This window comes from Cinclus cinclus, chromosome 5, assembly GCF_963662255.1.
Source record: "Cinclus cinclus chromosome 5, bCinCin1.1, whole genome shotgun sequence".
Taxonomy (NCBI): domain Eukaryota; kingdom Metazoa; phylum Chordata; class Aves; order Passeriformes; family Cinclidae; genus Cinclus; species Cinclus cinclus.
Window position 1 is genome coordinate 377,164 of NC_085050.1, and position 25,717 is coordinate 402,880.

At 42.8% G+C, this 25,717-nt stretch overlaps 1 protein-coding gene across 1 annotated transcript in view; it reads left to right on the forward strand.

Moving 5' to 3' along the window:
* The window catches only part of ATRN (attractin), a 141,030-nt gene that overhangs the window by 95,350 nt on the left and 19,963 nt on the right, over positions 1 to 25,717 (forward strand). Inside the window, exons 25-26 of the mRNA XM_062493856.1 lie at positions 6,865 to 6,926; positions 16,458 to 16,536. Coding sequence (XP_062349840.1) covers positions 6,865 to 6,926; positions 16,458 to 16,536 — 141 coding nt within the window. The remainder of the gene's footprint in view (positions 1 to 6,864; positions 6,927 to 16,457; positions 16,537 to 25,717) is intronic.

Consider the following 25,717-nt stretch of genomic DNA (forward strand, 5'->3'; position numbering starts at 1 on the left):
ACACCATGAGAGAGTACACATGGGAAGACAAAACACGTATAATTGGCTTTTCTGAGCCAACTGCTGACTGCAGCCAATTAGCTGAGAAGTGACAATTTGTGACTACTGCAGGAAGGCAGCACAGTATTGGAATATAAATCGATTTTCATCTCTGAATAAGTTCAGAAGTGAAGCAGGTTTTATACTTGCACAGTAGTGAGTATTTGTGCCATAAAGCTCAATGGCTCAGTTAATATTGCAGCAGGTGAGGAGTCAGTCATTAATGTCTTTCATCCTTCATGCAGGAGCAGAGTGACTCAGAGTAGTAGGTGTGAAAATCAAATTTGAGTGAGGATTTTATTTTTGCTTGTTGTAGAACTCAGATGTGAGCATGGGAACCTCTTCAGCTGCACCAAGTTCTCTCTGAATTGGAGAAAGATGGATTTGATGGGTGAACTGTTCAGTAGATGAGCAACTGGTCCAGAGGAAGCCATGGAGGTGCTCCAAGTGCTGGAGCCTCTTTGCTCTGGAGGCAGAATGAAAACTGGGGGTGTTCAGCCTGCAGAAGAGAAGGCTCCAGGGAGAGCTCAGACCCCCTTGCAGTGCTACTTCTGCTGTCCACACCTACAGCATCAGGTGCATTGCAAACTCCCTGGGGTCTCCCACCTCCAAATCATGATCCATTTCAACTTGTTGTGTGTCAGTTTTTCAAGTTACAATTAACTCCTGTTAAGATCCTTTTTTCTCTGAAACCTAAGATTTAACTTTCACCCTAGAGAATCTATCCCTGTGGATCAGGTTAAATTTTCTACCTAACCTCCAAATTTGGGTGCAGTTTTGCTGTTCATTTGAAACAGAGATCTGTGTGTCTCTGAAAGAGAATCTCCTGCCTCTGTGTGGTGATTGGGATATGGATTCATCCAAAAGCTGTTGGATGGGGCTTGGAGCAACCTGGTCTAGTAGAAGGTGTCCCTGCCCTAGCAGGGGGTGGAACGAGATGGGCTTTAAGGGCCCTTCCAACCCAGCCCATTGTGTGATTCTGGAGCAGCAGCTGGAGGCCAGGTGAGCTGTCCCAGGGCAGATGTAATAGCTTTTACCCCCTTTAGGCAACAAATGGAACTTCTACTTCATCCGTGAAACCAAGGGCAAGGATGCACCATGGAAATGGAAACTATATAAATTTAGGGATCTACAAATAGATGTCTTTGTGTGCCTCAGTGTTAATGGTTCTGTTATGGAACTGGTCAGGTAATAATTTTTGTTATTTATTCCTAGGCACCTGTGTTGGTCAGCTGAATCACAGATGAGGTTTCCATTGAGTGTAAAGGGCTAATAAGAATACCCCTGTGACCCTAGATTTGGATGTCATAATCTGTGTCTGAATCCCACAAATCATCAGCAGAGGTGAACAAATGCTTCCTTCTGGAAAGTGTTCCTTGGAACTGACATTGAGATCATTTAAGAGCCACCTACCTGAAAAAGGCTCATCTCAGGTTGCTGCTGTGTTTGCTCATCCCTCAGTGAGCAGGGTCAGCTCCAAAATCCCAGCTTCTGAAGGGTGTTTTTGAAAGGCTTTTTGTCTTTCATTCCTGTGATTAGCTCTCCGCTGCCTTGACTTCCATGGCTCATTAAAGATGATCACAGAACACAGGAAGCAGCAGCACATGGCAGACCTGAGACCATGTTCAGGTGGTAGAGCTGGATTGCTGTATTGGCACATTCTTTCCTAAAACCTCCTGGCCAGGGCTCTTAGAGTTGGCTCACTGCTCCTCTGGAGTGGAGAGCACCGAGCTCAGTGTGGGCTGTGGCCATGAGTTTCATTGGAGCTGCTGTGATTGCGCCTAAAGAACTGCAGCAGGCAATGGCAATACTCCTGAGCAAAAGAGAACTTTCCCTCCCATTATTCTAGAGGGCAAAATGAATGTTTTGATGACGTTGGCATCACTCAAGAATACTTAAAGACTTTTTGTTTTACAGCAAGTCCTTTGACAAAGGCACAGGCACTCAGCATTCAAACCATGGCATCCTGTAAGTGTTGTTTGTATTCACCAAGGTCAGATTGAATCATTGCTCTACCCGTAGGAAAAAAGAGACGAGACAATGGAATTTTGGGGAAGTAATAGAGGAAGATGTGCATAAATGCCCCCTGCAGCTGATTTGGCTTGTGCCTTTCTCTCACTGGAAGCCTGTGGAACTCCCAGCTTTCCACTTTTCCCTGCTGCTTTTTGTTTGTTAACTTTGGTGCTGGGGCTAGATTGAAATAAAAAGCAAAAAGCAGCCCAAAAGCCACTAAATTTCTGTGTGGTCCTCTAGACTTTCAAAACATGTGCTGTAGCATTCTCCCACCTGCCAGGTGAGGTTAATGGATGCAGCAGTTGGACCTTTTGATACTTTCTGAATTCACAGCAAGCTCCAAGCTCTGGGAGCCAGCTTCACATTGTGCTGTCTCTGTTGGACCCCTCTAGTTTCAGAAGGTAATTAGACTTTGGTTTTTCTTTCTTACACAGTTCTATTCTAGGAACGTGTCCTGTGCAAAATACCATTTTTAGTTTCTCTTTTTCTCATCTCTGATATGAAATAGGGATGAAAAGGAAAGCACTACTGGTGGGAATTTAGTCACTTTATATATTTGTGAAGAAAGGTAGAAATATAATATGTAAGGTAAAAAAGTTGTGGAAACACTATTTTCTGTGGCTGTTCATGTTTTTCATGTTTAGAGATCCAAAATTTACCAAATTATGGTGTGAAATTGCCATACTTGAAATATTCTTTAGTACATTCACAGAATCACAGAATACTTTGGGTGGGAAATGACCTTAAAGCCCATCTGTGGGCAGGGACACCTCCCACCATCCCAGGCTGCTCCAGCCCCGATGTCCAGCCTGGCCGTGGACAGTGCTAGGAATCCAGGGACAGCCACAGCTGCTCTGGGCATCCTGTGCCAGCCCTGCCCACCCTGCCAGGGAGCAATTCCTAATTCCCAATATCCCATCCATCCCTGCCCCCTGGCTGTAGGGAGCCTTTCCCTGTGTCCTGTCCCTCCATGCCTTGTCCCCAGTCCCTCTCCAGCTCTCCTGGAGCCCCTTCAGGCCCTGGAAGGTCTCCCCAGAGCCTTCTGCAACAGCCCCAACTCTTACGTTATCGGTTCTTTAGTTAATTTTAGATTAGAGGTACTCATATTATGGATCATATTGGAAATTACTTACATTTGGAGAAGTTGTTGTCTTAAACCCATTGTGGTGAATCGTTTGGCTTCCTGTAAAGTATCACTAATTTCCAGCACAAGTGGAAAAAGTCATGCTGTGATGAACTATCTACATCTGTTTATTGCAGTTGAATGGGAGGAGTTACTCAAATTTGGTTCTTGCTGGATGTAACAAAAACTTTCTACATAATTTCTTATTTGGTTATGGATTTTTCTTAGTGGTATGTGAAACTCAATTTGTTGTTAAAGAGTTCAGAACACTTGTAGATCACAGGAATAGAGGTTTAAATAATTTTAGGTATTGTTGCATGTACAGGTTTAAGGTGAACTTATATCATAGTTAGCCTACTTCAGTACAAAATTATCATCTCAAAATTATTCTCAATTTTTTTCCTCTTGGAGAACAAACTCTGGTGTTTATGCAAAGCAAGTCCTGGTATGTAATTGTTCTAGCTGGTTTTTCAAAATTTCTATCAGTCACAAGCTGTAGTTTAGCTCCAGCAATATTTTAATGCCAGCTGTTACTGAAATGTCAGTTGGGTTCAAATATATTTTTCCTTAGCTTCTATTATTTTGTGGCCAAGGCATTTACCATTAACTCCTTTGAAATTTGTGTGTACTAGTTCAAAAAAACAGTGTAATTTTTAGATGTTGGCTAGTTAGAGGAAGCCAAATTTTCTTCTTGGCTTCATATTTTATGCTAATCAAATGATAAAAATGTAAAGCTTTTCATTATAATTTTTTGTCAGTCCATGCAGCCAGCTACTTCTGGTTCTCTGGAAAGCAGGTGGATTACTTTGGTACTTCAAATGGCATGGCAACAGAAAAAGCAGGACAGGTGGTTGTGCTCTCCAAGGTACCTTTGCAGATAAGATAAATACAATTTTTAATATTCTTTAGAATGAACATGGCTGAGTGTCTGATTGTAGCTACCTAGGGGTACTGTGTTATTCCTGAGCACGGGATACAAACCATCCTTGAGTGCTGTGCATGGCTCGGGAGGAGTCATGGAGCTGCTCCTTGGAAAAGGACCTGGGGGTGCTGCTCCACCACGGCTGAAGGTGGCTCAGGTGTGCCCAGGTAGAGGTTGAAGTTGGATATTAGGGAACATTTCTTCCCACAAAGGGATGTCCAGCCCTGGCTGCCCAGGGCAGGGCTGGAGTCCCCAGTGCAATCCTCCCCCTGCAGGGATTTCAAAGCCCTTTGTGTGTGGCACTTGGGGACGTGGGCAGTGCTGGCCTTGGCAGTGCTGGGGATGGTTGGGCTGGATGGGCTCAGAGCCTAAACCTAAACAATTCTGGGATTCTGTGATATGAAAGTGGGGCTTTGATTGTGCAGCTGAGCTAAGGCTCTGCCCCATACCTGGCGGAGGCTTTCCAGGTCCCAGCTCCAGCCCCACTGAGCTTTCCTGCAGTTAAACTGCTTCAGCCTGTGGTACAGAATTAGTTTTCTGAGAATGGATGAATGAATCTTCTGTTGTCAGTTAAACTTAATTAAAAATCCGGACTGCTAAGAAATTGGTGCCATATTTTTTGTGGATCCAGAATGAGCAGCCTGCTTTCAACAGCTATTTCCAACTAAACTTTCAATGTAACTGAATTAATTAAATCCTGGGAGCAGATTATATTAGGGGAAATTAAGCTCTAAGTAAGCAAACCATTAACAATTATGAGACCAAATTGCCTGTGACGCAGATTGGTCAGGTTTGATGGCACAAAGTATTTTCAGCTTGTGAGGAATAAATTGTAGAAACAACCTGGATTTTTTAATCTATGTATGAGGTACAGGTCCTCAATTGGACTTTACAGGAGAAGAGCTCCAACAGGTAGAGAATATAATCACCACTGGCAAAGCTTTTTTAAGGTGTCTGTGTGAAATAAATATAAATTATTTTTTGTTTGTTTTTGCATTTACTTGTTTTATCCTGCAGTTGTCAAAGAATGAGAAGCCCTTCTCTGCTAACAGACTCATTAATCTTTCATAGAATCTCTCTTATTTTAAAATTAACAGATTCTTGTTTCTTCTAATGGGAGCAAGTTTTGGTTTCTGTCACAGAAACCGATCCTGATGGCCATGCGCAGGGGACTGGCCTATTAGTGATTCCTTTGTGCTTTTAATTTTCTTTTTCTGCTAAAGGATTGTTGATACATAACAAGGGTTTTATTTTGAAATGCATCTCTTCTAGTCACTCAGCATCAAGGTTATTCTCAGAAATAATAAGAAAAGTTATTATTTTTATACTGGGTGTGTTACATGTTTGTATTTTGGGATGTGATATTTCACTAAGGATTATCTTTGCCTTAAAGACATTCCAGAATATCCGTTTATGCACATACTCTACCCCTTTGGTTACTAGGCACTGGTTTTTTACACAAAAAAGTGAAATCTTGCTCTCTGTCTTTTAATAATCGGAAGACTATTGGGAAGCAATTCAGAAATAAAAATAAAAAAGAAACTCTGTTTCCTTGTTTTTTGTAGGCAGGACTGTTGAGGTTGCAGCATCTGGTGTGTAGGTTTGGGGTTCACTTTCCAGCCACACAGTGGTTGTCCACTGCAAAGGAACTTTCAACTTCAAAATATTTCAATTTATTTATAAGAGAACTATTTGGGGCAGCTTCTGCACCAAGTTACAATGGATATTTAAAGCAAATGTAATAATAAAAAGTGTTACAGAGCAACAGGAACCCAAGCAATGATTCACTTTACACATATTCATGAATTTTGGGATGTGGCTATTGCTGGGAGAAGGGATTTATGTTTATGCTAATGTTGGTGTAAGTACTGATTATTAAGGGAGAAAAACAACAAATGACACCAGAAATGCATTTAATGTCCATGAAAGGCTTTTGTCAGTGCAGATTTCACTTTAATTCTGATTAAATCCCGTTACTCCATGAAAGAGTTAATATTCTGTTGTGGTGCTAAGAGATTGATAGGCAGAGGAAATAGGAGGTACCTGGAAAGAACTTCTGATTCCTAATATTGCACAAGTTGCTTTTCTCTTGGCTCGCCTTCCCTCCACGTTGTTATTTTTACCCAGGCTCCCTAATCTTCCCTTTTGCCTCTAACCACCTCCCAGTTTCCTGTTCGCCTCTTCCCTCTGGTTTTTGTCCCAAATATTCCGTTGTTTTTCCCTGCTCTCTGCTGCCGGATTGCAGGGCAGGGAGCTGAGATGAATGCCATAGCTGTTTTCACAGTATCTATCATCTTCTGTGTTTCGTGCCTCTTTGCAGCTCTTGGTGTAAGTTCCTTTCTCGAGGAGATTTTGTCATCTGGATATTGTTTGAAATGTAAATATTAAATTTTGGTTTTCTGTGTAAACAATAATTAAAGATTTTCACTTTAATTAAAGATTATTTGCAGCTCTGTGAAACCTCTGTTCTAAGTTTCTGAAGTAGTGTTTTCTTCAGTGTGCACTGATGAATATTCCTTGGAACATAGCTGGGAGACAGAGTTACTTGTTCAGCTTCATTTTTGGGATATTTGTTTTCAAAACAATGTGAAGTTATAATTTATTTTCATTTCCCTCAGAATATTCCCATTCTTTTTCAAAAACAGTGTTCAAAAATATTAATTGATCTGAGTAAAGATGCTTTTCATTGTAATATTTCATCCTTTTTGCATATCTTGAAATAGGAATTTTCAGTAAGTAACAGAAAGCATTTGCTTTTCTCTTGCAGATTGCATTCTCACAGCACAGCAACTTTATGGACCTGGTGCAGTTCTTTGTGACATTTTTCAGGTACTTTTCATTTAAGACAGCTAAATGTTACTTCTTAGGTTTTGGGCTTCACAGTTTGGGTTCTTCTTGGTCTGTGTTTTTAACTTAAACATCCTGCTTACAGCCTAGAAAATGGAAAACTTTAGTCTGTTTTAAATATTTAATTAGGAATTATATTAAGAAAATTAATTGTCTGCCCATTGTCTGCCAGTGCATGCAGGGAAAAGAAGGAAGGGGCTGGGAGAGGCTTTTGGAAAAGGAGAAGTTCTTTTTGAGATGGTGTAGAAAACATTGACTTCCCACAGGTAACATGTGCCTTATGCAGGTTTTCACACCTCGTCGGACACCTGTTATAAACTCAGTGAGTTATTTTACAAAGAGTTAAGTCTGGAGTAGCTTCCAAGTCTTTAGGTACCACCTTTTGATTTTAAACTGAGCTCTGAAAGTATGTCAAGTTAAATATAAACATATAGAAGTAAATATAAACAGTACAATAGAAGTCAAATACTTCTGTTTTTCATACACAGCTTTAACATTCCGTAGTGCCAAGTGAACTGATGATTCCCTCAGAGTGGGAACCTACAGAAGTCATTTCAGTCCTTGTCTCCTCTCTGTCCTTCAAAAGATACAGCCCAGCCAAAGAGGTGAAATGCTTTCAAAGCACAGCAGGCCCTCTCTTCAAAGCTTCAGAATACTGTATACTGGCCTCTATTTTAGGGACTGTTAATACTCCAGAAGTATAAGCCAATACCTGATCAATAAGAAGTCCTACGGGAGGGATATACACAGAGTAAATATTACTCCAAGTCTTACAGCGTGTTCTAAAGCAGGTAATATTGCCTGGTATAAAATGAGCAGTGGGAATAATATCTTGCTTCAGATTTCATGCTAAATTTAATTAAAGCAAGAAGCTCCAGACAGGTCCTTCAGACAAGTGGCTTATATCAATTTTTTTTCATGTGGAGCTTTTAGAGAGTAGAATCTGCTTTAGTACAGTCCCTGGGAAACAGGAGTTTGAACCACCACCTTCCTGCCATTGCAGCGGAGTAGGTGGTTACTCCTGGCTCAGACTCAAGCTTTTGTTTTGGTGAATTAATAAATCAACATCTTCCCTAAAAATTTTTGTGGCAGGGTAATTGCTTATTAGGAAAATGAAGAGGGAAAGCAGTTGGTTCCTTACTTCTTTTCTAATTGTGTAAGATTAGTGCTTTACAGACCCCAACTACATCTGCATATGTGGCTTTAAATTCTTCAGTATGGGGGATTGCTCCAGATTCATTATTTGAAGACATTCCCAGAGAAGCTGCAGCTGCTCCTGGATCCCTGGCAGTGCCCAAGGCCAGGTTGGACATTGGGGCTGGAGCAGCCTGGGACAGTGGGAGGTGTCCCTGCCATGGCAGGGGTGGCACTGGATGATCTTCAAGGATCCTTTCAGCCCAAATCCTTCCATGATTCCTATCCCAGGTGAAAGCAGAAGATAAGTGCATTAGGTATCTCAGTGAGCACATCCAGCTGAACATACATGTCCAAAAGCTGCAAGTTTCCTTTTCTCCATCACTATTATCACATGGATCTTCTTAAGAAGTAATGTTGCAATATTATTTAACATCCTAACATGCCAGAGGAATAATAACATGTGGATTTGAGAGAAGACAGTTAACTGGTGTTTTCCAGTTAAGCATTTATAATGTGTTAGAAATTCTTTTGATTCTTTCACTACTCCTAAGCTTCTCTCCCAAGTGTTTTATTTTAATCATTATAGCTCCCTAATTAACCAGTGGATTAGTACAGTGTGATTCATCTCACTGGGTGTAGGAGAAAGTATTGAAACATTTGCATTTTTAATGCTCTAGGGCGCATTTCATAATTATTGTTGGATCCCAGGCAGACCATAAATAAGTAATATCTGAGAGCCCCCTGTGCTGTTAATAAGCAACAGTTGGCTGAAAATTTGCTCCCTAAAATACAGGCAAGGAAAATACTTTGTGAAAACCTAAAACCAGTTGGTAACACTAACACCAAACTCAAAAACTGGGATATGTATCCATTTCTTAGGTGTAATGGAGACCTAAAGAGATGTTGTTCTGGAAAACAGATGTTTAGAGTGGCTTTCTGTTTGCACATTTAAGGGTGTTGGTTCATTCTGCAGGAAGTGCAGGAGTTGCCCAGAGCAGCTGTGGCTGCCTCTGGATCCCTGGCAGTGCCCAAGGCCAGGATGGATGGGGCTGGGAGCACCTGGGACAGTGGAAGGTGTCCCTGCCCAGGGCAGGGGGGGCTGGAACAAGTTGATTTTTAAGACCACTTCCAACCCAAACCATTCTGTGATTCTATGATTTTGGGAAATCTGAGCTGAAGATGATGTGGCACATTTCTATGTTCTGGAAGCCATTTCCCCCACTTGATTGTAAGCCCATCCTAACTGTGTTTTCTGCTGTGCAGCTGGAGGCATCATCTGTGTCTTGAGCTGTGTGGAGCACCTGAGAGGGAAAGGGGGGATTTTCAGTTTCATTGCTGACATTTGAGATGAATTAGGTGAGTCCTGTCCTTGCAGCAGGCTGCTGGACTGCCAGACTGCAGCACTGCTGAGTCTGTCATACCCCAGGCTCTGGCTGGGCTGCCTGTGGGATGCACAGGGGTAGGGAAAAGCAGGAACCTGGTGATGCATTCCAACAACAGCAGGCAGTGTGGAGCAGGACATAGGACTGGCTTCCATTTCATTTAGGGGCTGGCCACTGTGACCAGAGGGCTGTGCCTCACATTTAGAGGAGCTGTTGGACTCTTGAAGTTCAGCACCAAGCCAGGCAGGGGGCTGTGTATTACCCTTAATTTGTACCATGTGAATGTTTTATTTTAAGCTAAGAAAATGTCATTGGATAAAGGTTGGGTAGAATGGTGAAGTTCTGAGGTTGTTAATATTGCATTATAATCAGAGCTGGAGGAGAAATGTTATTCCAGCTATTGCTAACCTTTGCAAAGCTAATGAATTGAAAGTAAACTAGGTTTTCTCTTTCCTCCTCTCTGCTTTTCGTAACACAGCTCTTTAATTTACAGTTTGTGCAGTTGTCTTTCAGCACACAGTTTGAGCTATTTTGACAATTTCTAGTGAACGTTTCTTACTGGTAGCTGTGCTTCCTTATCTTCCAAAAAGTCTGTTGGCAAGCACACCTATCACAGATATTAATCACATCCTGCTGAGGGACTCCAGTGTCTGGTCTAGCCTAGTGGGAGGTGTTGCTGCCCACGGCAGGGTGGTTGAAGCTGGATATAAGGTCCCTTCTAGCCCAAAGCAGTATGTGATTCCATGATCTATCACTGACCTGTCCCACTGATGCCTTACAAGGATTGTTAGAGAAATGGGTGTTATTTCACAAATGGAACAAAAGATGCCATTTTAGTGTTTTGTGGTGGCACATGAAACCTCATGGGCCCCTATTATGGTCTGAATATCGAATGGCAGTGGTGTAATTTTAGTTTGATACAAGTAATTGGACGTGTACCTCAGAAAAACTTGAGTGGGAGCACTGTTTGCTCAGTAGAAGACTCAGGCAGATGGTTTTATGTGTTGTATATTGTTTTTCCTGACTGTAAATATTTTCCCACTATTTTCATTAACGGGGAATGGCCTCCTGCAATAATTCAAATCTGGAGTTGTGCTGCAGATATTTTATTTCCTTTTGTTTCTTATTAAATAATTTTTTACTGCAGCACAAATGGCATTAAATTGCATTTGCTAGATAGGTGCCTGGAATACAGTCTGAGTCCCATTTTTTTTTATACAAAAGAGGAAGAGCTTGGAAATAATCTTTGCATTATTTCTAACAAAATGAAGAAGATGAACAGTTCAGCATCCATAACTTCCTTCTTTCCATGTTCTCAGCACTCTTTGCTTCATCCTCCATAATCATAGAATAGAATCATAAAATCATCTTGGTTGGAAAAGCTCTCTGAGGTCAGCGAGTACAAGGGCTCCCCCAGCACTGCCAGGGCCAGCACTGTCCCATGTCCCCAAGTGCCACATCCACAAAGTTTTGAAATCCTTCCAGAACTGGGGACTCCACCACTGCCCTTTCCAGGAAGGAATTTCCAATTTCCACCCTGACCTCCCCTGGAACAACTTGAGGCTGTTCCTTCTCCTCCTGTCCCTGTTCCTGGGAGCAAATCCCCCCGGCTGTCCCCTCCTGTCAGGGAGTTGTGCAGAGGCACAGGATCCCCCCTGAGCCTCCTTTTCTCCAGGCTGAGCCCCTTCCCAGCTCCCTCAGGAATTCTTCAGCCCCTTCCCAGCTCCCTCAGGAATTCTCCTGCCCTTTTCCCGACTCCTTCAACTGCTCCTCATCAGACTTGTTGTCCTGGGTTTGGCTGGCATAGAGTTAATTTCTTCTCCGGAACTGTTCTGGTGCTGAGTTTTGGGTTCAGAATGAGAATAATGTTGATAATATGCTGATGCTTTGGATTTTGCTGAGTTGTGTTTCTCAGAAGTTTGTTGCTTTTTTTTTTTTTTCTCTTGGTCTGTCAGTGAGGAGTTGCTCAAACTGGGAGTGGTCATAGCTGGGACAGGTGACCCCAAGTAGCCAAATGGATATTCCACACCTCAGAGCATCGTGCCCAGTGTACAAACTGGGGGAGGTACCTGGAAGGGTCTGATCTGGGAAGAGGGGCTGGTGCTGGTCAGCAGGTGATGAGCAGTTATGTTGTGCATCACTTGTTTGGTTTGGGTTTATAGTTTCTCTTTTTAATATCATCATTATTATTAGCTATATTATTGTATTTTATTTTGTTTTCAATTATTGAACTGTTCTTCTCAGCCTACAAATTCTATTTCTGATTCTCCTCCCCACTCTACCAGGGTGGGGGAGAAGAGAAGGGGGTTGAGTGGCTTTGCAGTGCTTAATTTCCACCTAGGTTTAACCCATGCCCCTGTACTCCACACCCTTCCGTGTCTCCATTGCCCTCCTCTGGCACAGCTAAGGTGAGCTGTGGCTTGTTGAGCCTTGTGCCATCTTCAGCAGAAAGATGAGGTCAGGAATTTGCCTTGATGGGCTGCAGGCAGCTGTTTGGCAAAGCCCAACCAACCACGTGTGTGTTATGTACTTGTTCCAATTATTTCAAGGTTTAATGGATCCAGTATTTTAAAATGTGTCCTGTAACTCTCTGGCATATTAAAATTTACTTGTAAATAGCACTTAAATAGCTTCTAATTCATCAAAATAATTTGAGCTGTGTTTCTAGTAATCATGACAGGGCTTTCTGAAATTACAAAGTGACCTGTACATGTTAAAGCACATTAGCAGTAAGGCTGCTGTACATTTTGATGTTTAAAGCTGCCATTTTTACAAGCAATTCTGATGTGGATAAACATTTTATGAGGGTTTAATAATTGGGCCCTAATACACCAGATGGATTTTCTTCTCCCCTCCTGAGAATGCATTATAAAAGTAAAGTGCTGATGGAGTTTTCCAGACATTTAAAAATGAAAGTATTTGAAGTGAGAGTGGAGAGAATATTCTCTCTGTGGTGAAAAGGAGATTAAAGTCCAGAATAAAACCAGACAGTGTGTTTAAGTTCAGATTTTTGTGTCAGTGTGGGGATACCCTGAGGTTTTCTGAAGGCTGATCAACTGAGGTTTCATGCATGTGTTGAGGCCAACTGAGGAGAGATTATTTGTAACCACGTTGCTCATTTATTGTACTTAAATAATCTAATGAATAATTAAGAATTAATTAAAAAAGCCATTTGCCAAATAGAATATTTTCCATTAAATTTAAATGTATTTTCTCCCTGCATTGCTATATTTATACTGTGTAAGCACAAATTTTTATAGCAGTATGAGTCCATGGAAGCTCTGCTTGGCAGAACCTAACTGAAATGGTTCAAATTTCCCTGGGATGAAAAACTCTCAAGGGTGTTTGGTGGCTCTTGATTTTATTTGTTTTGTTTTGTTTTGTTTTTCCTTCCAGTCTGGTTTCTCACCTGAGTTTGTTGGTTTCCTTTTTTTTTTTCTGTTGGAAAAGTTTAACTGGTCTCAAACTGGACATGTCACAGGCAGTAGGAAAATGGAAACCCAACAGCTGATAGAATCACAGAATAATTTGGGTTGGAAGGGAATTTAAAGATCACTTTGTTTCAATTCCCTGCCATGGCAGGGACACCTGGCACCATCCCAGGCTGCTCCAGCCCCAATGCCCAACCTGGCCTTGGGCACTGCCAGGGATCCAGGGGCAGCCACAGCTGCTCTGGGCATCCTGTGCCAGGGCTGCCCACCCTGCCAGGGAACAATTCCTAATTCCCAATATCCCATCCAGCCCTGCCCTCTGGCAGTGGGAAGCCATTCCCTGTATCCTGTCCCTCCATCCCTTGTCCCCAGTCCCTCTCCAGCTCTCCTGGAGCCCCTTCAGGCCTTGCAAGGGGCTCTGAGCTCTCCCTGGAGCCATTTGAGATGGGGCAAGCTGCAGAGAGAAGACTTGGGTGAAGAGTGGATTTCTGGGATGAAGGATGCTCTTGGTAGGCTGCTGCTTTTGGAGAAAAGAGAGGAGAGGGCAAAGCAAATCCTGACATAAAATGGAATTTTGAAAGTCGTTTGTAAGCAGGTGGATGTTCATGGCTGGCAGAGATGTGTGTGGAGCTGCTGAGGAGAGAGGGGGCAGAGCACAGCTTCCACCAGGACTCTGCCAGCTGGCAGCTCTCACTCAGATCATTCCCAGCACATCTCTCTCTGCACACAGCTGTTTCTTTCTGCTGCTTCCAGATCTACAAAGTTGCTTTCTCAGAGAAAATTGGGAAAAAACCCTCCTTTAAAGCTACTGATGCTCACATCAGGTCTTTTAACTTATTTCAGGGTGGTTTAGGCTGAGTAAATGCAACAATAGATCTTGACTTTGCTCTGCCCCTGGGGCTCTTCCAGCAGGTGATGGACTGCAGCAGGCTGTGCCTTTTATTTCTCCCTCAGTGCTTCCAAGGGATGTTAGTTCAAGGGGGAAATTATATTTCCTTAGTGATTTTATAGCTTTTGTGGGTATTTGCTGCCTCCTTGTGACAATACAAAGATGTATGGTGCTGTTCCTTTGAAATAAAAGGGTACTGTGGTGAGGGTTTCAGGAGAAGTTTTTATTAGTCTTTAATTGTTAATTCCTCTCTGTGTTTCCTCAAGAAAGTCTTGGCTGTGCTACCAGAAATGGGAAGGAAAGAGAAACCAATACTCCAGAATATGCAGGCTTGTGCAGTGTTGCATTTTGGAAAGGGAAATTAGTAAAAGGTGATCCTCTTAGTGCTCCACTCTAGCTTTCTTTTCTGAGGGAGTAAATAATGCATAGGGAGACATATGTACAGTGCCACTGAAAATGTGGCTCCTGGGGACATGGTTTAGTGGTGGCCTTGGCAGTGCTGAGTTAATGGTTGGGCTCGATGATGTTAGGGGTTTTTTCCAACATAAATGATTCTTTGATTCTATGAAATCAACCCAAAAGAAGAGGTCCAACAGTTTTCAAATTGCTGAGGTCACTTTTTTCCTGAAAAGGGCCATCCTTACAGCAACTAAGCATATTCTCGTGTGTATCTTCAATTTGCTCCATGTATTTCTGGAGCGGTCTCATGGGTACCTGTAACTGGAACGTGTTGTTGTGTAAAGGGGAGACCTGGTTGACTTTGCTGGCTGTGGGTGGCACAATGCAAGTTCATCTGCATCCCTGACCTCCTAATAAACTCCTGGAGAAACTCCTCTGTCATGGGTAATTTAACACAGGTGCTTGGGAGTAATGGCATTTTTGCCATTGCTGGCATTTTTCCTCTGCCCTTTGGACTTCCATCTTGTTTCCCCAAATGAAGGTGGACTGAGGAGGTAAACATGGATAAGCTGTGGCAGCAGTGTACATTGCACATAAACTACATCTGAAATCATAAAATTATGGAATGGTTTGAGTTGGAAGGGACCTTAAAGCCCATCCAGTGCCATGGGCAGGGACCCCTGCCACTGTCGCAGCCTGCTCCAGCCCCAATGTCCAGCCTGGCCTTGGTCACTGCCAGGGATCCAGGGGCAGCCACAGCTGCTCTGGGAATTCCACCCTGTGCCAGGGCCATGAAAGTCAAACAAGTGCAAGACTTTTAATATTATATGGTGTATAATAATAAAGCATATTTCTGTACATATCTAAGCCTGAAAAACGTAATCCCATCACTGACTGGCTGCCTTTGGGTGTCTGTGCCCCATCCATGGAGTTTTATATCACGTAGTCTATGGATGGTGATATGGCAACAAGAAGAGTCTCCTTAGCTTTTGCATTCCTCAGGGAATGGTTCCTGCTGTCTAGCCTGTTGTTTAATTATAGGCGTTTCCAAGTCATAGTATCACAGAATCATCTAGTTTGGAAAAGCCCTCTGAGATCAGTGAGTTCAACCATCCTCCAGCACTGCCCTTGTCCCCAAGTGCCACATTCCCAGGGCTTTGAAGGCCCCCAGGGATGGGCGCTCCACCCCTGCCCTGGGCAGTTCCAAGTCCTGACCACCCATTCCCTGAAGGAATTTCCCCAGTTTCCACCCTGAAGCTCCCCTGGCCCAGCCTGAGGCCATTCCATCTCCTCCTGTTCCTGGGAGCAGATCCCAAATCCCCCTGGCTTTCCCTTCCTCTTAGGAGCAGCGTGAGCACATCTCTGCAGTCCTTTGCAAATTCTCTCTTCAAGAGAGAGCCCTGTTGGAGCATCCAGAGCCTAGTGGCTACTGTGAGTGCTTCACTTGAACAAATAAGTCATCTGTTCTGATTAATCTTCCTTTCAATGGAAACTTTCCTTTAACCCATCTTTCAGTATATGCTGGAACATGAGAAGAGGTCAGAGAGGTTTTCTGTAACCCATCAGCGCAGTCCTGGAGGAAAGAGGCTTCCACTGGGGTTCAGATTTTAATCTTAACTTGTGTGCCTTGAAGTTGTTCAATAGGTATTCAGTGTGATAAAGATCATGACTGTCAGTACAGTTGGTGGTTGTTGTTGTTGTTGCTATTATTATTATTGCTACTACTGCTACTGACTTTTGTTATATCTTCTTCCTTGCATTTTCCCTAGAAATGGTTATATCCATTCATCCTTTTTTCCACCCTCTGTTGACTGAAGAAAACCAATATAGATTTGGAGAAATCAAGAAATGCCTCTAGTTTTGCAACTGCCTGCCTGCTCTACTGTATCTTATTTTTGTAATTTGGAAAGGGAATAATAATCAATTTTCTCTCCTTCTTTCAAGGCTTTTCTTTTTGGGGGTTATCCTCTCATTTAAAATATCACCAGAGATAGGCAATAGTGGCTTTTTGAATCTGATTAAATCTTTCAGCCTTACTGTCACTTAAGGAAGTGTGAGATAGGGAAGTTTGGAACAACAGTTCCCTGAAAATAACTGTGTCATTCCTCAGTGGGTATCAGAACCACTGAACTGTGCTGGATTATCTTTCTTCAGCGTATCTCCAATTATTATATGAACTTTTCATTTAACTTTGCATTTCCTAGAGTTTTTCAGCTGGCAGTATGTTATGAACAAGGGCAATAAAATACTTTTTTCCATTTTTTTCCCTTTCCAGTTGTTTCCTGTCATTGCTCCTGGTGGCAGCTGTGGTTTGGAAGATTAAACAAAGTTGTTGGGCATCACGACGGAGAGAGGTAAGAGGGATAAAGTGTTGTTCCTTAAATGATTTCTTAATAGTTGCTCTCTCTAGATCCGTATTTATTCACATATGCATTGCATTAACCTTAAATTGAAGGCTAAGCTAATTCAGTTAATGCTGCTGCTCAGGCCTTTAGCGTATTTTTGATTACAGTTTCACTGACAAATTGTGTTATTTTACTATCCTGATGCTGCAGTTTCTGTGAAGCACCAAAATAATACAAGTGAATAGCCTGAATTCCCAGATCTTCCATTTCTAGACAGCTTAAGAAAAAAACCCACATAAATTAGGAGATTCTTTATATCTGTTTCAAAATAGGAAACAGAAAATAGAAACATTACCTTTTGTGTAATAGGAAAAAAAAAAAAAAAAAGAAAGAAGTCAAATTCCCATTTTCAAATTAATTTTTATTCAGATATTTTGGGTGGTTGTATTTTTTGCCCCGGAACATTAGGAGCATAAGAAAAAGGTGGGGAAGGCACACAGAATGTGGAAATCTGTATTTCACTAGTTAAAAATGTGACTTTTAGAGCCAAAAGTTTTTCTCTCTTCCCCTACCCATGGTCCAAACAAGCTTCGCAACTTCTTGTGTTTGCATCACGTAAGTAACTTTGTGCTTTACGCCCCCAAAATCTGGTTCCTCCTTGTTTATCCCTGATTATTTTTGTTCACTAGCTTCTTTTCTTGCTTCTCAATGGAACCTGATTTCCTGTTCCACCCAAAGCACTCAGGGTGACCAAGGTGAGGTGGCCAATTGTTGTGGCACAAAGAGTGTGTCCTTAGTCCTCATTTCTCAGCACAAGTGCCCACATACATGAGCTGTGTTTGTGGAGGAGTCCTGGGTGCCACAAGCAACTGACCACACATTCATCAAGTTTTCTTGGTGTGCCAAGTGCTGAAAACATGGAATGTGCAGGTATCAGAGGTTGGGCTGGGCTGCACCTGGAATTATTTTTAGCAGCTTAGTCTTGTGTTAATCTGTTTATTTCTATGCAAAATGAGAGAAGCCAGACAACATTATTTGAACAAGTCCATGTGAACTTCCTGTATACACTTAACTATATGTCATCACCTGAGGCCACATTCCCTAAGGAATGAGGGGTGTTTCTTCCCTGCTTTGGGATTTTCAGGTGAGATCTGCCCATTCCTCTTAAGGTTTCCTCCCAGATGTCTTGCTGGGATGAAGCTCTTGGCAGCTGCAGGCACCCAGCCTTGTCACTGTTCTGTTCAAGAGTGGTTTGTTCCCACATTGGAGTTGATCAAGAGGATCTGGGGGTTTAATTTTTACAGTGTTAGAATTCTTTGCAAGCCCCTGTTTCCTGCATATATTCAGAAATCTGTAGCTGGTTATACTTTGCAGTGCAGTGGTGTGAATAATATGAATTTATTCCCTATGAGGAGCTCCTCTCTGGTAATAAAGCAGGATGATGTCTGATAACTCTTCTCCTCTTCCCCCTCTTTATGCTTCAGATGTTTCTGCTCTTCCTGGTGAACTCACTGCAGAATATAATCATTGCTTTTCAAGCAGATAACCCTTAATCTTGGAAATAATGGAAGTCTTTGAGGTTTTCTGTATGCTCTGAAGGTAGATAAATTTTTACTAGGGTAGCTGGTTTTTTTTTCTGCTTGCTTTCTTGGCAAGAAACTAAGCTGGAGTCAGCATAACATCCCCTGTGGCTCCTGGGGTTAAATGTTATCTAGGAATATATAAGGAATATAGACCAAGAAGTAGATACAGTGCTTTGGAGTTCAGTTAAAGTATTTGAGTGGTGGCCTAAGTGAGAAATGTCTCTATAAATTAAATTACAGTCTAATGTATGTTTTAAGGGGGGAAAATAAAAACAACAAACCTGGAGTACTGGCAACTTACGGGCATGTTTCAGTCTAAATTCAATCTGCATGTGTGGCTGTTTGACAGGCAGTTGATCAGGGTGGTGTTTCCAGACACATTCTTGTCTTTTGCTGTTATTTATCTTGCTCTCTCTTATTATCTGGTGACTCTGTCTTGTAATTCATGTGTCTCTGCTGTTCCATTCATCTTCTGTTAAAAATAGATGTAAATCTTGAGGAAACAGTTTAAAATCTTTGTTGTGCCATAATTACATATATTTACACAGACTTTCTCCAGAAACTAAAGTCCACCCAAGAAGTTTTACAATCACCTATTTCTCATGTATGTAGTAACTCTGTAGTAGCTTCCCACGTGTGTAGTAACTCTGTGCTTGTTCTCTAATCTTAATGCAGAAGCCAGTAAAATATGAGGCAATGTGCAGGTAATTCCCAGCTGTCCATCACTTCTGCTTCCAGCAGGAGCTCTGCAAATGTCCAAGTCCTTATCACAGTGCAGGGTGAAGAGCTGACTGCTGAGGCTTATTCTGAGATATGTGTAGGGCAGGAAAGGGAGCGTGCTGACAGGTTCAGTAGTCAAAATTATTCACCAGGATTGCTCCGGAAATGTGGGAGAAGGCAGACAGCTGTGCTTGGTGTGGCTGGGTAATGGAACACAGCAGCATCATTTGGTTGAAACTGAATGTGCTTTGCTCCTTATGGAGAAGGCAGCATGCTACAAAACCAAAGTCTCCATCAGGATCTTCTAAAATACACAAGATTCTCCTGACTTCTTTCTTTTTCTGTGTTTCAGCTAAACATTTCTGCCCAGCTGCTTGCACATGTCTGTGTCAATGCTTCTCAGCCTCCTAGCTGAAGGCTCTGTGGGGTGTGCAGACACAGCGTAGCCAATGTGTACTTGTATCCACATTGAATCCTCTGATGTAACATCCATGCGCATGGAATGCCATGTGGGCAAGCAGATTCCCGGGTGTTTTTGCAGAAAGATGTTCCAAGGGATCTGTGTTGTGTGTTATTTATTGCCCTGCTTTCCTTTTCTTCCCCTTCTTGCTCTCACCTGTGAATTTTGTTAATCTCTTAGATCTTCTCTCTTAGACTGTGATTAAGGGATCCTTGTTCAAAGAAAAAGCTTTAGATTTGGAACATTTTCAACTAACTGTAATTCAGGATCTTCGTCATTGTTTAGAGTCTTCAGAGGTGTTTTGGACTAGGATCTGCTCCAGAGGATTTGGTATCAAACTTATACAGAAATAGTAAAAGGTCTGGCCACAAATTTCTCTAGATTTGGAGAGTCCCAGGAGCTTTCGCAGGTTTACTGGTGTATTCTCCAAGCTCCCAGCAGTTATTTGCCACATAGACCTTCCTGTTCTGTAGCACTGACAGCACTATTTGGTGTCTGTCAGCAAAAAGAAAACATTAGGCTTGGGTGTGGGGTGGTTTGTAGGGAAAACAAGAATTGGAGGAGTGAGAAACCACAGCCAGCAGGTGACTGAGGAGGTTGAGTCACGTGGTGAGCACACTAATTTCTCTCATTACAGTGGGAAACATAAACCTGAGTACCATTTTTTTGTATGCAGTGAAGGTGGGTTTACTTCCCAGAGTAGCTGTTCCAGGACAATAGACTGAAGTGATGGTGGCCGTGGTGTTTTAAAAGCTGCATATAAATTTCCATTTCCTGCATTTCTGAGTAGTAAAATAGGAGCTCAGTGTTACTATTAGGTGTAACCAGTTATTGGAGTACTGTGTCCACACTACTCTCAGCAATGTTTTGGGTGTTGCAGATGGTGGAGAAAAACATTGTAAAATTAATTTGCTATCTGTAAGATAAGCAAGAGTTTAAAGTATCACAAATTCCTCATTTTTTCCAAAGAAGAACATATTGAGGTTTGGTGATGCAAATCAGTGGCTGTGGAAAGGAATCATGGAAGGTTCATGATGGGATGAGGATCTTCTAAAGGATCAGCCAAAAGTTTCAACAGTATGTCCCTGTCCATGTCAGGGGTTTGGAGCTAGATAACTTTAGGTCCTTCCCTAACCAAACCAGTCTGTAACATCTGGAGTAAAAAAGTCAAAAACTTTGGGTTTTGTCCTGTTTTTAATGGTGAGAGTGGCAATGCCAATAATTTATATTTTTAGAAGCATGGCTCTCAGGCTGAGTGCTTTTGGAAGGACCTTTTCTAGGTCAATCAAGTGGTGCAATTCAGTGACTCGTACTAGGCGGGAGGTCAGATCAAATAATTGTAACTTTCCACTCTCCCTAGATTTAAAATCCATGAATGGGAACCAGCTCATAGTGCCAGGAGGCTTTTTCTGAAATACAAACACTGTGTGCTCTGCAGTGATCCATGTGGCTTTGGTCACCAACTGAAGGAAATTGTAGAGAAACTAAGAGATGCCCTGAAGAGGAAAAACATCCCAAAATATTAGTGCTGACAAGAGATTCTTGGTTGGGGGGAAATTGATGGTCTGGTTTTGTTTGAAGCTGCTCCTGTCATTCTGTGCCCAGTGCAGCTCATGGCAGGGAACCTGCAGATGGCCAGCTCCAGCTGACCATTTGGAGCTCTGATCTCTCCGTGTCTCTGACCCCACATCAGATGGGGTTGACAGCCACAGATGTCATATTGGCAGGCCACAGAGCTCTGTCACAGGGTCTTCAGTCTAGTTGGTGCTTGAGAATGAAGTTGGTTTTACATCCTGAAAAAGAACTGGTGGGAAGTTGAGCAAAGATGAACCTGGAGTACCATGCTTGGGATACCAACCCATTGGATCAGACCTTCTGTTTGCAGGAGGTGGAACTGGATGGGCTTTTAGGTCCCTTCCAACCCAAACCATTCCATGACTCTGATTCTATCAAGCCCAGCTTTAGGAGAGTTCAGCCTTATTCAAAAAAGCCCTTGACTGGTATATTGAAGCTGTTCTTGTTTCAGACTCCAAGGTCTCTTTCTAATGGTAGGCATCAGCTGTGCAGGTATCTAATTTAGTTATTTGGAAAAATCAGGGAGAGATTATGTAATTATTACAGAAGAGCTCTACTCAGTCAAAGCTTCATTGTGCTATTGTGTAATTATCAGTTATCGGTGTATATTTCAGTCTGCATAGACTAGATCCTTCCAGTCTTTTAAAAAGAAATGATCTCGTTCTTCTTATTAAAGGTCAGGATTCCTATGCCCTCCTACTGGGCATGATTATGATGAACAACTTGTTATCTTAATCAGCCCTGAATTAAATATCTTCTGTCATTTCAGCATGAGGCAACTTCACAGCAGCTTTGCTTTCTGGTTTGTTATAGTTCTGAAGTGTGGAAATGCCTGTTGAGAAGGATTTGATCATTAATTCTTTCCTCCTCTCTCTTTCAATGTAGCCTGCAAGTCAGTTACAAAACTAATTAGCTAACATTAATATGTGCTGTGCTCTAGGGGCTTAAAAACTTAATTTCAGTGATGATGAAAGCATCAGAAAAAATGGTTTGTTTGTTGACTTATATGGTAGTTAGTGTAATTGTAATTAAATACTTTAAATCACTTAGTTCTGAGACATTTGTGACTCATCTTCATGGAATATTTATGGCTTGTATGTTTATTTTTTTGCTGATGCCAGTTTTTATTTTGGAAGGTAACTTCCTTTCCCCTAAGGTCACCAAATTATGATGACATAAAGCAAGTGTTCCTACAGCAGGATCTATATGTTACTTCCAGTAATGTAAAGTCATTCTCCTATGGAGCCAGGCTGGGAGAGCTGGGAATGTTCCCCTGGAGAAGGGAAGGCTCCAGGGAGAGCTCAGAGCCCCTTGCAGGGCCTGAAGGGACTCCAGGAGAGCTGGAGAGGGACTGGGGACAAGGCATGGAGGGACAGGACACAGGGAATGGCTTCCTACTGCCAGAGGGCAGGGCTGGGTGGGATATTGGGAATTAGGAATTGTTCCCTGGCAGGGTGGGCAGCCCTGGCTGCCCACTGTTCCAGCTGTGGCTGTCCCTGGATCCCTGGCAGTGCCCAAGGCCAGGTTGGACATGGGGGTTGGAACACCTGGGACAGTGGGAGGTGTCCCTGCCATGGCAGGGGTTGGAATTAGGTGGTCTTTATGGTCTCTTCCAACCCAAAGCAGTCCATGGTTCCATGGGGCCTGACACCTGCTGGAGCTGGCCCTGCAGACATGCAAATTCACCAAGCTGCTGCTGCTTCCACCAGGGCTGGAACCTTCTCCATAGGTCCTTGGGAACCCCCTGAGGATATTGTCCCCTTTCTACACTGATTATCAGCAGCCTGCAAGCTGCTGTTTTGGGAGATGTCATTACAGGTGAGTTCTGGGACATGTCGTTCCAGCTAAGTTAATCATGCCTGAAAATAGGGTATTGATAGCTTCTGTGCCTAAAGGAGTAGTTATTTTGTGCATAGATGGGACATGCTGCCTGCTGAAGTCAAATGGAGCCCTTGAAGGAAAAGGATTTGCAGGAATAAGCTCAAAATACCAGTCTGAACCACCCCAGCTATCTCAGCCTTTATTCATAGGTGTTCCATCCCTCTAATCATCTCCATCGTCTTCATCTTTCTCCCCTTGCTGTGACACCAGAGCTGGGACTTTCTGCAGACTCGCTGTGGTTTGTGAGGGCTCCGGTTTTAGGCCAGTGGGCCAGTTTATCTGTGCAATACTGACAGGGCTGTGGGTCAGAGCACACAGCTGATGTTGGAGTCTCCTGGGTTTTAGAGTTGGCTGTGGAGAACACAGGGCATGGTTTTGCTTGTTCATGACAGAGTGGAGCTTGATGTTTTCCATGGTGGTACAGAACTCCAGGATCAGTGATGCAGTTCAGCGGGGGCTTGGTCATAACTGTAGTTTCAGGCACCATCTAAAATTCATTGCAGCCTTGAAGGTTGTCATATGAATATTCAGGGATTACTTCTGATAGTGCTTGTCTCATCAGGATGAGAGGAAATGGTCTCAAGCTGTGCTAGAAGACGTTTAGGGTGGATATAAGGTAAAAAAATTCTCAGAAAGGGCTTTCCAGTCCTGGCGCAGCTACCCAGGGCAGTGGTGGAGTCCCCGTTCCTGGAGGGATTTAAAAGCTGTGCAGATATGACACTTGGGCAGATGGGTTAGTGGGGCCTTGGCATTGTTCAGTTCATGGTTGGACTCCATGGTCTTCGAGGGATTTCCAGCCGTAATGATTCTGTGCTTCTATCAAAGTAAGGGAGTGTGTAGCTTGCTCTGTTGGAATGTCTTCAACAAATGTTCTTCGCAAATCAAATGGATGTCCTCAGAATGCTCAGAATAGCTGTACTTTGGAAAAGAACAGTGGGTCCAGAAATGCCTGAATTTCAGAAATACCTTGAAAAATTAGAGCTACAGATTTCCTGGGGCAAAACCCACTATTGCTCTTTCCTGGCTCCCTTGGTTGAAGTTCACCTGCTTGGACTGTGGTGTGGTGTGATGGTACCAGACACACCAGCAGACATGCTCAGGCTGCCTGGTCTGAATGCATCCTGTCTGCTAGACTTGCCTCCCCTTCCTGTGGGATCCTGCTCACTTTTATTTACATTAAAATGAAAGCTCGTTCATGCCCACTGCTCACTTAACACACCCGTGGGTTTAGAATCATGGAATGGTTTGGCTTGTAAGGGAGCTTAAAGCCCATTTTGTTCCCCCACCTGCCATGGCAGGGTCACCTCCCACTGTCCCAGGCTGCTCCAGCCCCATGTGTCCAACCTGGCCTTGGGCACTGCCAGGGATCCAGGGGCAGCCACAGCTGCTCTCGCCACCCTGTGCCAGGGCTTCACCACTGTCCTCCTTGAGTTCCTCCTGTTTTCCTTCCTGGTGTGTTTACCTACTTAAAAAAAATAAAAAAAAAATAAATAAAGGACAAATTGCTTATGTACATACTGGAGTTCCTTATGGGTTCTAGGTCACTGTTTTGATAAGCTTGTTTTTAAGGCCATTCTTCATAAGGAGAAAAAAAAATCCAGAATATGTGACTTTCTTCTGGAAAAATCACCATTATTTCATGGCTGGAAGTATCAGAGCTGATCCCCAAGCTGCTGGAGCCCTGTGCTCATGGAAAGTCTCTGCAGGGGACAGTTGCAGGATGGTTATACGGAGCCTCATGGCTGGTTTATGGTGGGAATAAAATGTCCAGGCTTTTCCTGTCAGGAAACACAGCATAGGTTATATTAGTCAATTAACCTGGTAACCTGAATAGCTGTTTGTCTTCTCTGTGAGAGCCTGTACTCTGCCTGCCAAGGCAGTCCTCACTTCCTCAGGAGGTTTTTCTCCCATCAGTAACACACTCTTCATTTTAGACTGTCCATTACTCAATGTGTGAATTAAAAGTATTCCTGATAGGAATCACTTTATTTGAAAGGTTCCAGGCTGGGTTGGGCTGGGTTTGGAGCAGCCTGGTCTAGTGGAGGGTGGAATATAGCAGGGGGTAGAACAAGATGGTCTTTAAGGTGTCTTCCAACCCAAACCATTCCATAATTCTGTGATACGGAAAAAAAAAAAAATCAAACTCGATGCAAATGAAAGTTGTGCACATTCTCACAGCTTGCAATTATTTAAATAAGGCCAGAGGTGTATTCCAGGACAGGCTTTTTGATGTGATTTCTTTTTAAGGCTGTCAAAAACTTTGCCTTTAAAATCCTCTTCAGGCCTAAGTGACTTAAAATATTCCCAGGTTGTCCTATTAATTGTGTCATCTGGAAAACCAGGATTGGCTTGAAAGAGTATTGAGGCTCATTATTTGAAATCTCAGAAAGCCCATCATTAGGAGTGAGGGAAAGGCAGGTTCTGGAGTATCTAGATGTTAACAGCTGCTGACTTGTAAAGCCGTGCTCAGCCTCTTGACTGGGGAGAAGTCACAGTTTATCCCTTACAGCATCATAAAATCTTTTAACTAAAATTTTGATACACCAAACAAATACTGAAGGATAGATATGTGTCTAGGTTAAACAGGCATGGTGCAAGCCTTGGGGGAGACAATGACATTCAAGTAATAGAACAATTATTTCTTAAATCAGTTCTTACTTTTTAGGGGGAATTTTGTAACATTATTTGTGCTGCACCAGAAGCTTTTGTTAGGAAAAGGATGTTCCCTTAGGCATTTGCTGCTTTGGTTGCATCCTGGACCTCTGATTTCACCTGGTTTGGGGATTTTTATGCTCGGGTGAGACTCCACCTGCAGAGCTGCCCCAGCCCTGTATCCCAAATTCAGGAGGACATGGAGCTGCTGGAGAGAGTCCAGAGGAGGTCATGGAAATGATTCCAGAATTCTGGAGCCAGGCTGGGAGAGCTGGGAATGTTCCCCTGGAGAAGAGAAAGCTCCAGGGAGAGCTCAGAG